At 31.7% G+C, this 12,435-nt stretch overlaps 1 protein-coding gene across 2 annotated transcripts; it reads left to right on the top strand.

Annotated features, from left to right (window-relative positions):
- The first annotated feature begins 1,952 nt into the window (after positions 1–1,952).
- TAF11 (TBP-associated factor 11) lies at positions 1,953–6,782 on the top strand. Of its 2 annotated transcripts, XM_022032662.2 has the most exons (5): positions 1,953–2,248; positions 3,513–3,836; positions 5,578–5,665; positions 6,129–6,228; positions 6,408–6,782. In XM_022032662.2, exons 2-5 carry the CDS (start codon positions 3,520–3,522, stop codon positions 6,533–6,535), a joined length of 633 nt encoding a protein of 210 aa, XP_021888354.1. In that variant the 5' UTR covers positions 1,953–2,248; positions 3,513–3,519; the 3' UTR covers positions 6,536–6,782. The 2 variants fall into 2 exon arrangements, with proteins under 2 accessions (XP_021888354.1, XP_021888433.1); XM_022032741.2 differs by lacking the exon at positions 1,953–2,248 and having other exon boundaries at positions 3,377–3,836.
- The last annotated feature ends 5,653 nt before the right edge of the window (positions 6,783–12,435 follow it).

The raw sequence follows: 12,435 nt of genomic DNA, 5'->3' as shown, positions 1-12,435 counted from the left end.
ATTTTAATTTTTTTTCATTTCAACTCTTAAAGTCTTATTTATGTAAATTTGGTTTTAATTTAATTTATAAATTTATTTATTTTTACATTTATTAATTTGCGAGTATTACAATATTATTCTTAAATTTGTTTCAAATATTATTTATTAATTTTTATTCATTTTATTTGATATAAATATTAATTTTTAACAATAATTATTTAAATTTAAAAATAAAATATTTAAAAAATTTATAATAATGAAAATGATTAATATTATATTTTTAAGTATATCAAATTAATAAAGTACATATTTTATGAAATGCTTGTTCAAAATACTATTTATCTCCTAGAATATAAGGTTTTCTTTATGTCAATTTTTTGTTTTGACTTTTACGGTAGTAATTTGCAATATAAACGGTTAAGACATATTTTTCAAAATGCTTAAATATAAAAATTAAAATTTCTAATTTTTAGAAAATAATTTTAATTTTTGATAAAAAATTATACTTTAAATGTAAAAAGTTATTTTTACTAAATATATAATGTCAAAACTAATAACACTCTTTAATGAATAGTTATTTTAGTAAAATTTTAAAAATAAATAACACAAAATAAAGTTATCCTTATGCCCATTAATCATGAATCTTAAGTATAAATTCACATTTTCTGATTTTGACAAAAAAAAAAAGCATATAATGATTTTATTTAAAAATATTTTTATTTTTTATTTAATTAATACTTATATTTTTTGATAATAAAATTATATGTCGGAGCTGAATAAATAAATATATATTTTATCTTACAATTATATTTGTCAAAAAATATTTACAATAAATTAAGCTACTTAGAGGACAAGTAACAAATGAGTAGATATGGTTATTGGAGTGGTTGACCATCTACCCAAATTTAACCCACTATACATGAAACTGAGTAAAAATATGTGATTAATATGATATAGTACGGGTGTAGATAAAGAGTTATAATTTCAAAATATGTGTAGGATCGATATGAATTTAATGATTTACTTACTCAGTACCTCCAACCGTATTAACTCACTATATATATTTATATAAGTAATAAGTTTTTAAATTAATTTTTAGTTTTACTTAAATTTCATTAAATTAACAAATATTTAATATTAATATTTTATTTTATTTTTTTAATGAATAATATATGCTTTATCGTGACCTAACCATTAAGGTGACGTGACATGTCTACTATTTCGCTACCAAGATATTTTATTTAAATATTATAAATTATAATTTTATTTTGATTAATATTTAAGAATTTTTACTTAATATATTTTAAATATTTTATCCAATAACAAGTGAAAAATAAGTTACCTACCCTATGTTTATCCCTAATAGATAGATTATGAAAATAATGTTGTTGTTATTATTATTTTTTTTAAAAATTATTTTTAATTATATTTTACAGAAATAAAAAAATTAAAGGATGTGTACAAAACAAAATATAAGAGATTAAAAAAATAAAAATAAGTTATCAAAATTTTTAGATTCATTTAATTAATTAAGAATGTCACGAATAATTGCGTACTCAATGTTTTATATTGTAGTAAATAAATTATCAGTAATAATATTTAAACTATCTAAATTAACTCTAATTCCATATGACACACAATATGATATTTATTTATCACATAATGAAAAAAAATTAATATTTTTTATATTTAAAGAATAATCAAAATAATTTTTTATCATATCATTACACTAAATTACTAAAATTGTCAATAGCTAAAACCTGCAAATAATATCAATTTATTATTTATTATACCCTAACTTCAATATTTATAAACTAAAATTATTTTTTGATTTTAATACTTTATTTAACAACTAAAATTAGTTTATTTTAAGATTTTTTTTTTTTTTTATAAAAAAACTAAGTATTAGTATTTTTTAATTTTTAAAAAATAAAATAATATATTTAAGTAAGTGGTTAAATTATTTCTTCTCTGCCCCTCTCAGCGAGCCTTCTTTCTCTTCATGTTGCAGCCATCATTCCCTTAAATTTCTCTTCTTCTTCGTTGCCTCTTCCCAAACTCGTTGTCAGCATCTTGGTCTCTTGGTCACAGAGACCACTCGATTTCCTTCTGAAACTAGCTTTTTCACCTCTCTTAATCGTTTCGCGAACTTCTGGTTTATGTAGGGTTGTATACAGAGATTGCAACGGCAGAAAACCCCATCGAATTTTCCTCTACGATTGCACTTCAGGTTGCGTTGAAACAACTGCTTCGGTTTTTCTTCAACTAGGTAATGCATGTCTCGCCTAGTCATACTTTGATTAATATATTCGTCCGTTTTGTACTTTTGTTATGTGGCTGTGGATTAAGTTTAGACCTCTGATGGGTTTCCATAGTTCTATGTTCCTTGATTTCACTTATTATTTGCGGTTTTCACTGTTTGTTATGAGTACTTGATTTCGTTATTTTCTTGTCAAAGTTTCTTATCTTTTCTTAGTTTTCCCTTCCTTGTTTTCTTTTCTTCTACTTTTTATTATGTTTATTCTTTACAAAGATTTTCCCATATATTTCGCTGATTTAAGAGAAACAAAAACATACACGTTTCCCTTATGTTTTCTGCTGGGAAGGATAATGACTTGAAGGTAGGTTTCTTAGTTTTTGAAGACTGAAGTTATAAAATCTTTGTTCTTTTCCATTTCTTTTAATTGAAAACATTTTTTCATTATCTTTGTAAAAGATATATGCGTGTTTGCTACTGGAGGGTTTGCCTATGGTATGATTTCTTTTGTAATATTTCTCGGTTATGCTCGAGTTGTCACGTGAGTATTGAAGAGATGAATGAATCTAATTTTGTTATCCTGTCTATTGTAGATTTTTGCTTTATATCTTTGTTTCTCTTGGACTTTTAGGGTTTGATTTTTACAGCTTAGAATAAGGAGTTTAAAAGAGGCTTCTGATTTGTGAAGGTGAGAAAAATATAATGGAAAGTAGCGCAGGATAGACAGCAGCTTTTCACTTAATTTCCTTATGGGTTATTGTGTAATTTAGATTTTTCTATCTAAAATAACATGTTATGGCTAACAAATGGTGCCATTTGAAAGTTTATGAGGGTAGAAGGTTGAAATTGGCAAATTGAGACAATAGTAAAAGTTTGTGGTGTTTTTTATTACTTCCCCAAGAAAAATGGTCTTAGAGATAATTTAGACAACTCACTGGTATAAAGAGCTGTTTGTTTATCTGGTGCTGGTTGGTTTGCTCACAAGCTGAATATAATAGGATTCTTAAGTAGTTAAATGCTGTGTAGTTTCACTATTCATGATGTTCGAGGCATTATATAGTCTTCTCGGGAGTTGCATAGAAATGGCAGGAGGAGGGAAATAAAGGAAATATTTCTTTAAGTTATAAAGGTATCCGAAGAGACCCAAGTTATGATGCTTTTATGGTGGTATAATCTCTTGATTAAGTATTAGTATTTGATTATGGATATCATATTTCATGGTTCAAGGTAAGCAACTATTTGATATGTGGTGATAAATTGTGATATGAAAGCACAGGATCAAAATGAAGCAATCAAAGGATCCATTTGAGGCAGCATTGGAAGAGGAAGAGGAATCGCTGGCAGGTTCCCCACGAGCTGGTGAAGAGTTACAGGCACAAACTCCTGCAGGACAGGACATCACAAGTGGGCAAGAAGATGACAATGTTGGATCTGCTATGAACAATTCTTTTGACCCATCTTCATCTACACGGTTTTCAATCTCCAAAGCTCCAGTGGGGAAAACCAAAGATGAGGATGACGAGGAAGAAGAGGAGAACATGGATGTTGAGTTTGGAAAATTATCTTCCAGTGCTGATCCCACTAAGATGGCCAAAATGCAGTAAGTGCAATATTTTTTAAGAAACTATTAAAAAAATCGATGTTTCATTCAGTTTTTTCCTCGCATAATTTCACTATTCCTTTCTAATATTGAGTGGAAAATAATAAAAGAGGAAAATCAGTTGTTGTTACTGCTAATGACAACGAAATCTGATGAAAGAAGTTTTTAGGTTTTTTCTTTTCCATATTGTTGTTATTCTAGCAATCTTGGTGCATGCTCGACTACCAGATTGGTTTAAATTCTTAGTTAATGTGCTTGATATATTTAAAAAAAAAATACAATAAAAAAATCTTAGTTAATGTGGTTGATTCTGTCATTAATCTTGGCATTAGAATAATATATTTTTAGGTGTCATTCTTGTTGTGTTTGGTTCTTCTATAGCTTCAACATAAAATCAGGTGAAATCTTTAACTAAGGCGTCTGCTAACTTAAAAGAGTTGAACTTTGGAGGTTTTTTGTTGAACGACCTCTGCTCACAATAGACAAGCCACCAACTCTATTAAAGTTGTTCTTGCTTATCATGCTCAGCAATTCGTCCATTATTTGACTCTGTTTTGCCATAAGTTCCTCTAGAATCTTCAATGTTAATGATTGAGATCTACTTTCTTATGGAGATTACAATTGTATGAAGTTGCAAGCTTCTGAAGTGCAAGTCCCTGCTTTACCTTTGCTGATGCTTTATCACTTTAAAATCCAAGGTCATGTTTCACTAAGTGGAGTAGAATGTTACAGAATAAGAAGATTCTACTTTGAAGCAGATTTTGTGTTAAAGAAGGTTTTTTTGGATAATATCAAAAAACACCATCATACTTGTACATTTTTATCAAATTTCATATTACATTTTTAATTGTATTTTTATCAAATTTCATATTACATTTTTAATTGTATCAATATAAGTCTTAATCTATTAGAACATATCAAATCACTTCTTTTGTTAATAAGTTTTGTTAGAATTAACATAGCTTTATTATTTACAAGTTAAATAAAAATATTATTCAAATAAAAAACATGAATAGTATCAGATAAAAAAGGGAGAGAATAAAATTGTGAGGAAAAATAAGAGAAATGTGTATGCTATTTTTTTACTTTGATAATATTTTTATTTAATTAGTAAACTAGAGTTTTGTAAATTTTATAAGAAATTATTAGTAAAAGGGGCAATTTAATATACTGTGATAGTGTAAAGTGGACATTAATATGACTACAAATATAATATCCAATTTGATTCAAATGTAAAAGTGCGAGGATACTTTTTGGTATTGTCCCATTTTTTTATACTTTGTTGTTAATGGTCTTTAGCTTTTTTAGGTAGATTTTAGTTATTAGAAACTTAGGTTATTTAGGTATATTGTAAGAGAAACTTATGCTTTCTCTTTTATTGTCCTAATAATTTTTTGTTATTTACTATTTGCTTTATTAGTTGTAACTTATATAAAGGCAAGTAGTATCAAAAGGGAGAAGACAATGATGACGAGCTAAGAATTCTTTGTCCCTCTTTTTGTGTTCGTTCTTCTAGTTACTGTTCTGAGTAGCCTCTTTTATTTAGTTTTATTTCTTTCTCTATGCTTTTTCACTTTGATCAACATTCTCTGGGCTACTAGTCTCTATGTTTTTTTGCTTTGATCAATATTTTGATACCATACAAAATGTTTTCATTGGCCATTAATCCTACATCAACTACACTCTAATGAATGTTCTTCCTTTTCTTCTTGCACATCTGAATGACTGTCTTCTCTTTCAGGGCTATTTTATCACAGTTCACAGAGGAACAAATGAGTAGATATGAATCTTTTCGAAGGTCTGCACTTCAGAAGTCTAACATGAGAAGAGTATGCTTATCTTGTTATACACCTTTCTGTATTATATCTTGCAACTGGGCCTGCCTTGGAGCTGATTATACTAAACCCAACAATTAAACTTCCCACACCCCACACACCCCCCTCTTTCGGATGGTGGGTGGGATGAGGTGCACACTTTTCTTTATCTTCTCTCCTTGTTGCCATGCTTAGACTGGTTGACTTGTTTGATGCTTGCATAGGGGAGGAAATATGTTTATAAATAGGCTTTTCTTGCAGTCTTGTACTAAAAGAAAGAAAAATCTTGTAGTTTTTAGTTTCCTCAGGCTTATATAAGTTGATTTTATAGAATATGCTGTTCCTCATAGGATCCTTAGTTTCCTCAGGCTCAGAAAGTTGGTTAAGCTTGCTCAATGACTCCGGTGCAGGCTTTTTAGATGTCATTTGTACATTTCTGTACATTTATGGTTTCGTTGCTATTATGTTTCCAATGCAGTTGTTGGTAAGCATCACTGGAAGTCAGAAGATCTCTTTACCAATGACGATTGTTGTGTGTGGAATTGCAAAAATGTTTGTTGGTGAACTTGTTGAAACCGGTACGCGTTCTTCTCTATAACTAAATTTTTGCATTATAACTTATAATGTCTTTTGAAATAAAAATGGTAGTTTATATCTCAGTGATTTTCGGAAAGAATTTTTAGTTCACTATAGGGACAGAAAAACAATTGGCAAGAATTATTTTGTTATATGAGTGATCTTGTCTTCTACTTTGCAGCTCGAATAGTTATGAGGGAGAGGACAGAATCTGGACCAATCAGGCCTTGTCATATCAGAGAAGCCTACAGAAGGCTAAAACTTGAAGGGAAAGTAGCAAGAAGATCAATGCCAAGACTTTTTCGGTAAATCGATAGAAAGAAGGATTCTGGAGAATTATGCCTACTTGATCTCTGATAGTTTTTAATTGGGAGGCATGGTGGGTGATTGAACCTGTAAGATGAAATCTCAAGTAAGGCCTTGAGGAGGCAGTCAGTCTCTCTGTAAAGTTGTGCATTTTTGTTGTCAAATAGAAGAATTCAAGAAGAGGTTTGTATTGAACAGGTGTATAATTAGATGATTTCACCAGAGAAGTTAAACCAGATGCTTGCAAGCTCGATTTATTCTTGACCAAAGCACTTTCAGTTGATAAGAGATTTCCTTCTTACTTTTTTTGCTTTTCGTGGTGATCGTGCTAGGATTACATCTTTCCTGATCTATCTTAAATGATTAATAGGACTTATTTGTCAAAGTACTGGCTCATGGGTCAGTGTTAGCCGAGGGTTTAGAGAGGGAACGCAGAAAAAGAATGAGAGTGACAGGGAGAAAAGAGAGAAGCAGATAGAACAGAAGAGGATAGAAGGAAAAGATAAGGTAATTTTGATAATTCTTCACTGATTTCGTTACATATTTAGCATACATTTGTATAGAATACAGCACTCAATCAAAGGGGGCCAATAATAGTAGTACTTCTGAGGCAAAGCACAACTGTTGCCTTTTCTTCTTAGTATGCTAGTACAAAACAGAAAATTAGAAGGATTCTCAGGAAAACCCTAACAGAAAACTAAGATTTAAGGTTATTCCATTCCTGCCAAACACTATTTCCTAACATCATCTGAGAGAACTTATCAAGTTCGCAAACAAGAATCAAAAGAAGCTTCTGGCAATCTTTTGAAGATTATCAATTGTCTCCGCAAATTTCCAGGAAAATAAAGTAACAGGAAACTTACCTTCTATTAGAATGTCATTGGGCAGATACATCTGCCTCTATACTGGCCTTGTTTAAGAAAATTCTTTATCTGTATCCACTTTATACGCATGGTCAATATTTTTTTGTTTTTACCTACTTTTGTATGTCTCTATCCATCTTCCATCTCACTTAGTTTATTTCGTTTATTTGGCTATTTATTTACAATAGATTCATAAAAATTATTTAACATTTAATAAATATTAAAAATAAATTTAATTGGTATTGAAAATAAAAACATTTAAAATTTAAATATAAACTTAATAATGATTCAAATATACTATTTTAACTTTAATACTCTTGTATCGTATATAACTATAAAAATAAAAAACTTAAAACGAATTGAGCTGAGAGAGAACATGTACATAACATGTATAAATTTTTTTTATACATGTTGTTTACTTATTATGTAAAAGCCCAAAATTTCGAACAGAGATTTCAAGAGTTTTGGTCCAATCATGATAAAGATAATACTAATAACAATCATAATAATACCGAATTCTTTTATTCAGCGAAAGAATTAACTGTTTAAATATTATATTCCTTACACATTTACTTAAAACGTCCAAATAAGGGTTATGAACTTAAAATGGAAAAATATTAAAAATAAATATGACTAACCTCTATAAGAAATTGACGAAGCGGAAGAGGTAATTGTTTAACTGATCTCTTACTATTTAGGATCCGAGTCTTGGTCGTCCTAATCTGAAATGATTAAGAAGAAAGATGTGCGCTACATTAACTCAATAAGAATATCAACACCTTACCACTGACACAGAAAATCAAAAAGTTGTAAAAAATATAAAACGATCAATAAAATATACTTTTAATAAAACTCGAATGTTAGTACATTCGTTACTCATTTCATTAAAAACGTTAGTATTCTCTCCCATAACCTGTAACTTCTCAAATGCCATATATTTAGACAAAATCAGAATAACAATTTAATTATAAATAACATACATTTCAATAAGCATATAACTTTTGACTCTTCACTATTTGCCCAAAATTAGATTCCTTACCATGCCCACCGCTACTCTATCATTTTACTTTTCCCTACCTGTGTGACTGGGGGTCCATATGGATTTTCGCTACACGTGGATGCATATACTTTTTTTGTAATTAAATCGACCGTCCCATATCCCGTCCGATAATAGGCATCACAACTAGAAATCGTCTCAATACCTCGTTTGGTATGAGTAAAATTTATAAACTCCCAATTCCATTCGGTATAGGACTTTTCAGCCCTGTACGACTGAAAGTAATGTCCACGGTAGAGTTCACTCTATGTACCAAGTTCGATACACTTTTTTCTATGATATCCGGTAAACCCTCTTGTTCCACGACATTAGTTTATGCATGCATATTTTCCATGCAGATCCATACTTCAAAATACAAGAAAGCGAAATTCATACTTCGAAATTGTTAAGGAAATAAACCGTTAAATAAAAGTGAATTAAAGTATCATAATAAGATAAGAGTATCGCACGTCGCAATAACATGAATAATAAGATGAAACAATAACTTAAGGTGGGATTTTAACAAGCAGAAAGTAAAAATAAAGTGTAGATAAAACCAATTAAAATGAAATATAAATAAGCAGTTAAAATCAAATAAAAATAGAGGCAAAAACGACACTAGGCAACAAAATAAACTAGAGACAAACATGGACAGATTGATTACTGGCTCAATCTGCAACCTGTATTTAATTAATCAAGGAATCGTCAAACTATTTATAACTTTCTGTTTATTATTAATTTAAATTTAATTTAACCATAATAGGAAAAAAGTATTAGAGATTCTTACGCTAGGTCGATTTCCAGAAAATTGCCTTTTTTTCTACAATTTTCAACAGTTCTCAGTTCTTGGATTTTTTAGATTTTTCTGTTAAAATTTGAAAATGTTCATCAAAACAATGTGAAAATATGTAAGAAATTGTGAACAAAGGAAAAAACAAATCTCATTGAGGGTCGGGTTGGGGTTTCGGCACAGCGGTGCCACCATGCTCCGTCGCCTGGTCCTCTTCCTCCGGTGGTTCTTCCTTTCAGCCGATTCCTGGAGAAAATTTGTTTAAATCGTGGTTATGGGGTGTCTTTCGAAGAAAAAAGGGGGAAAATATGGTATTACTAGTAGTTTTGGTTCTCCGATGTGGCGACTCAGCCGAGCTCTGCCGACCCTCCCTTGCAGTTTACGACTTCTCCTAATTACCTTACATCGAAAACGTGTTAGGCGACTAAGGATAAAGAAACGGGAAGAACGGGAAGGAAATTCGGGCTTACTGACGCGTTTTGGGGTTCAGACATAGTGGTGTCGGTGTCTCTGCGATGGCTAAGCTCTCCTCCGACCACCCCTATTCTTCTTTTCCGGTCAAGGTGTCGGCTAGTGTTTTGGGGAGCTGGTAAGGAGTTGTTTAAATACCTATCATTCTTCAATTGGGGCTGTCCGTGCAGGTCCGCGTGGAGCAACGAAGACTGTCTGATCGCACTTATATGGAAAACACATTCGGACCATTCAATTGGAGACACATGGGCTATTCGATCAGGCTTATTCGGGGAATTGATCTGTGTCGTTCTCGTGCACGGGAGGAGCCCCCGAGCCATTTGATCGGTTTGACATGCGAATTGCCAACGTGGCTTTCAGCGTGGAGTCTGTGTCGGCATGTTCGTTACACAATATGCGATGATTCGTTGGGCTATTGATTAAGTGTCCACATGGCCCGTTTCTTTTCGTGAATGGACCACTCCTAAATTTCTTTTCAAATAGACCATCCCTTATCTTCAGTTTGGCTCTAATTTCTAAAACTATTTTCAAAGACATCCAAAATACCTATATTTCATAAAAAAAAAATTAAAACCTTCACATTATTATTATTTAAAAATAATAATTTTCATTATTCTGAGTCTAATTTTCAAACTCGAGATGTTACAACTCTCTCCTCAAAAGAAAAATTGGTTCCTCAAATTGCAGTCCCTTAGTCAAGTAATTTAAGATACCTAGCCCTGAAGTCTGATTCCAACTCCTAGGTGGTCTCGTCCGGTGAGTGATTTTGCCATAAAACTTTGATAAATGGAATTTTTCTGTTGCGAAGCACCCTACTATTTTGATTAAAAATGCTGATGGGTACCTCTTCATAAGATAAATTCTCCTGAAGTGGAAGTGGCTTGTAAGATAAAACATGCGAATGGTCAGAGTTATACTTGCACAACATTGACATATGAAAGACATTATTGACTCTTGATAGTTTTGGAGACAGTGCTAGTTTATAGGTGGATATTCTAATTCTTTTCAAAATTTCAAATGGTTCGAAGAACCAAGGATTCAATTTCTCCTCTTTTCCAAATCTAGTGATGCTCTTAAGGGGGTTGACTTTAAGAAAAACCTGATCGCTTCTCTCAAATTCCAAATCTCTCCTTCGAGTTTCTATATTACTCTTTTGTCTAGTCTTGACTGTTTGAATATTTTTTCTGAATTTGAACAATCTCTATTGTGCTATTATCTACAAGATCTGGGTCAATTAATTTTCTACTAGTTACTTCCGCCCAATAAATTGGTGACCAGCAAGGCTGATCATACAATGCTTCATACGAAACTATATCAATACCTGTCCGATAACTGTTATTGTAGGCAAACTCTAATAGGGGTAGGTGATCACCGCAGTGTCCTCCAAAATCTATAGCACAAGCTCTAAGCATATCCTTTAGTGTGCCTATATTTCGTTCTGATTATCTATCAGTCTAAAGATAGAATGTTGTACTAAGAAATAATTTTGTTCCCATCATTTGCTAAAGGCTAGTCCAGAACCTAGAGATAAACGTGAGGTCGCTGTCTGATATCACTATCATTGGAACACTATGCAGCTTGATTATCTCTCAGATTTAATCCTAGTTAACTTGTTTAGGGGGTCTGTTATCCTGATAGTTAAGAAGTGATAGGACTTAGTGAGTCGATTGACAATTATCCAGATTATATCGTGACCTGAACATGCTTTAGGAAATTCTGTTACAAAGTCCATAGTGGTATGCTCTCATTTCTATTATGGGATTGGTAGCGGCTAAAGTAGCCGGTCTGGGCGTTGATGCTCTGCCTTAACCTGTTGGTATGTGAGACATTTGGAGACGAAATCAGCAATATCCCTTTTCATCTCGCGCCACTAAAATCGGGGCCACATGTTTTGGTACATCTTGGTACTTCACGGGTGCTTGATGAACTTCGAATTGTGAGACTCTATCATGATGTCTCTCTTCAAACCGCTATCTCTAAGAACACACAACCTATCTTGAAATGTCAACAACCCATTTGCAGAAACCCAGAACTCTGTATTAAAACTCTGTTATGTATTCTTTTTGAGGGCTACTAGAGTGGAATCGACCAACTGATCCTCATTTATTCTCTAGATTAACTCGAGTTGAACTGCTAAATGGGCTAGACATATGGCTTATTTCAAATCTTGGAGTTGTATTCACTATGTGGCCTTTATCAACCTGCACTTGGAGACTATTATATGAGCTAATATTCGTATATTCTTCCTGCTGAAGGCATCGATTGCCACATTATCTTTGCTTGGGTGGTACAAGATCTCACAATCATAATCTTTAAGGAGTTCTATCCAACGCTTCTAAAGCATGTTGAGGTTTTTTACAGTGAATATATAATTTAGACTCTTATGGTCTGTATAAATTTTAAATGTCTCCCCATACAAGTAATGGCACTAGGTTTTCAAGACGTAAATAATTATGGCAAGCTCCAAATTGTTTGTGGGGTAATTTTTTTCATGAGTTTTCAACTGTCTAAACTCATAAGTTATGACTTTTCCGTGCTGCATTAAAACATAACCCAAACCTTAGTAGGATACATCATTATATACCGTACATCTATTTGTTCTATTCGGCAGAGCTAACACTGGTGCAGTAGTCAGTTGCTCTTTAAGATCTGTAAAACTTCTTTCATATTCCTCATTTCACTCAAACTTGACATTTTATTTTGTAAGTCATGTCAGGGGGGCTGCTATACTTAAAAATCCTTC

This window comes from Carica papaya, chromosome 6 (genome assembly GCF_054855325.1).
Source record: "Carica papaya isolate Zhongbai chromosome 6, ASM5485532v1, whole genome shotgun sequence".
NCBI lineage: Eukaryota > Viridiplantae > Streptophyta > Magnoliopsida > Brassicales > Caricaceae > Carica > Carica papaya.
The sequence above is the reverse complement of the archived record's forward strand: the minus strand, read 5'-3'. Positions and strand labels throughout refer to the sequence as shown.

Excerpts from the sequence above, each read along its gene's own strand:
- TAF11 (XM_022032662.2), top strand. The coding sequence starts at position 3,520 with ATGAAGCAATCAAAGGATCCATTTGAGGCAGCATTGGAAGAGGAAGAG. Across the intron at positions 3,837-5,577 it reads ACTAAGATGGCCAAAATGCA|GGCTATTTTATCACAGTTCA; the intron begins GTAAGTGCAATA and ends CTTCTCTTTCAG. Across the intron at positions 6,229-6,407 it reads TGGTGAACTTGTTGAAACCG|CTCGAATAGTTATGAGGGAG; the intron begins GTACGCGTTCTT and ends TCTACTTTGCAG.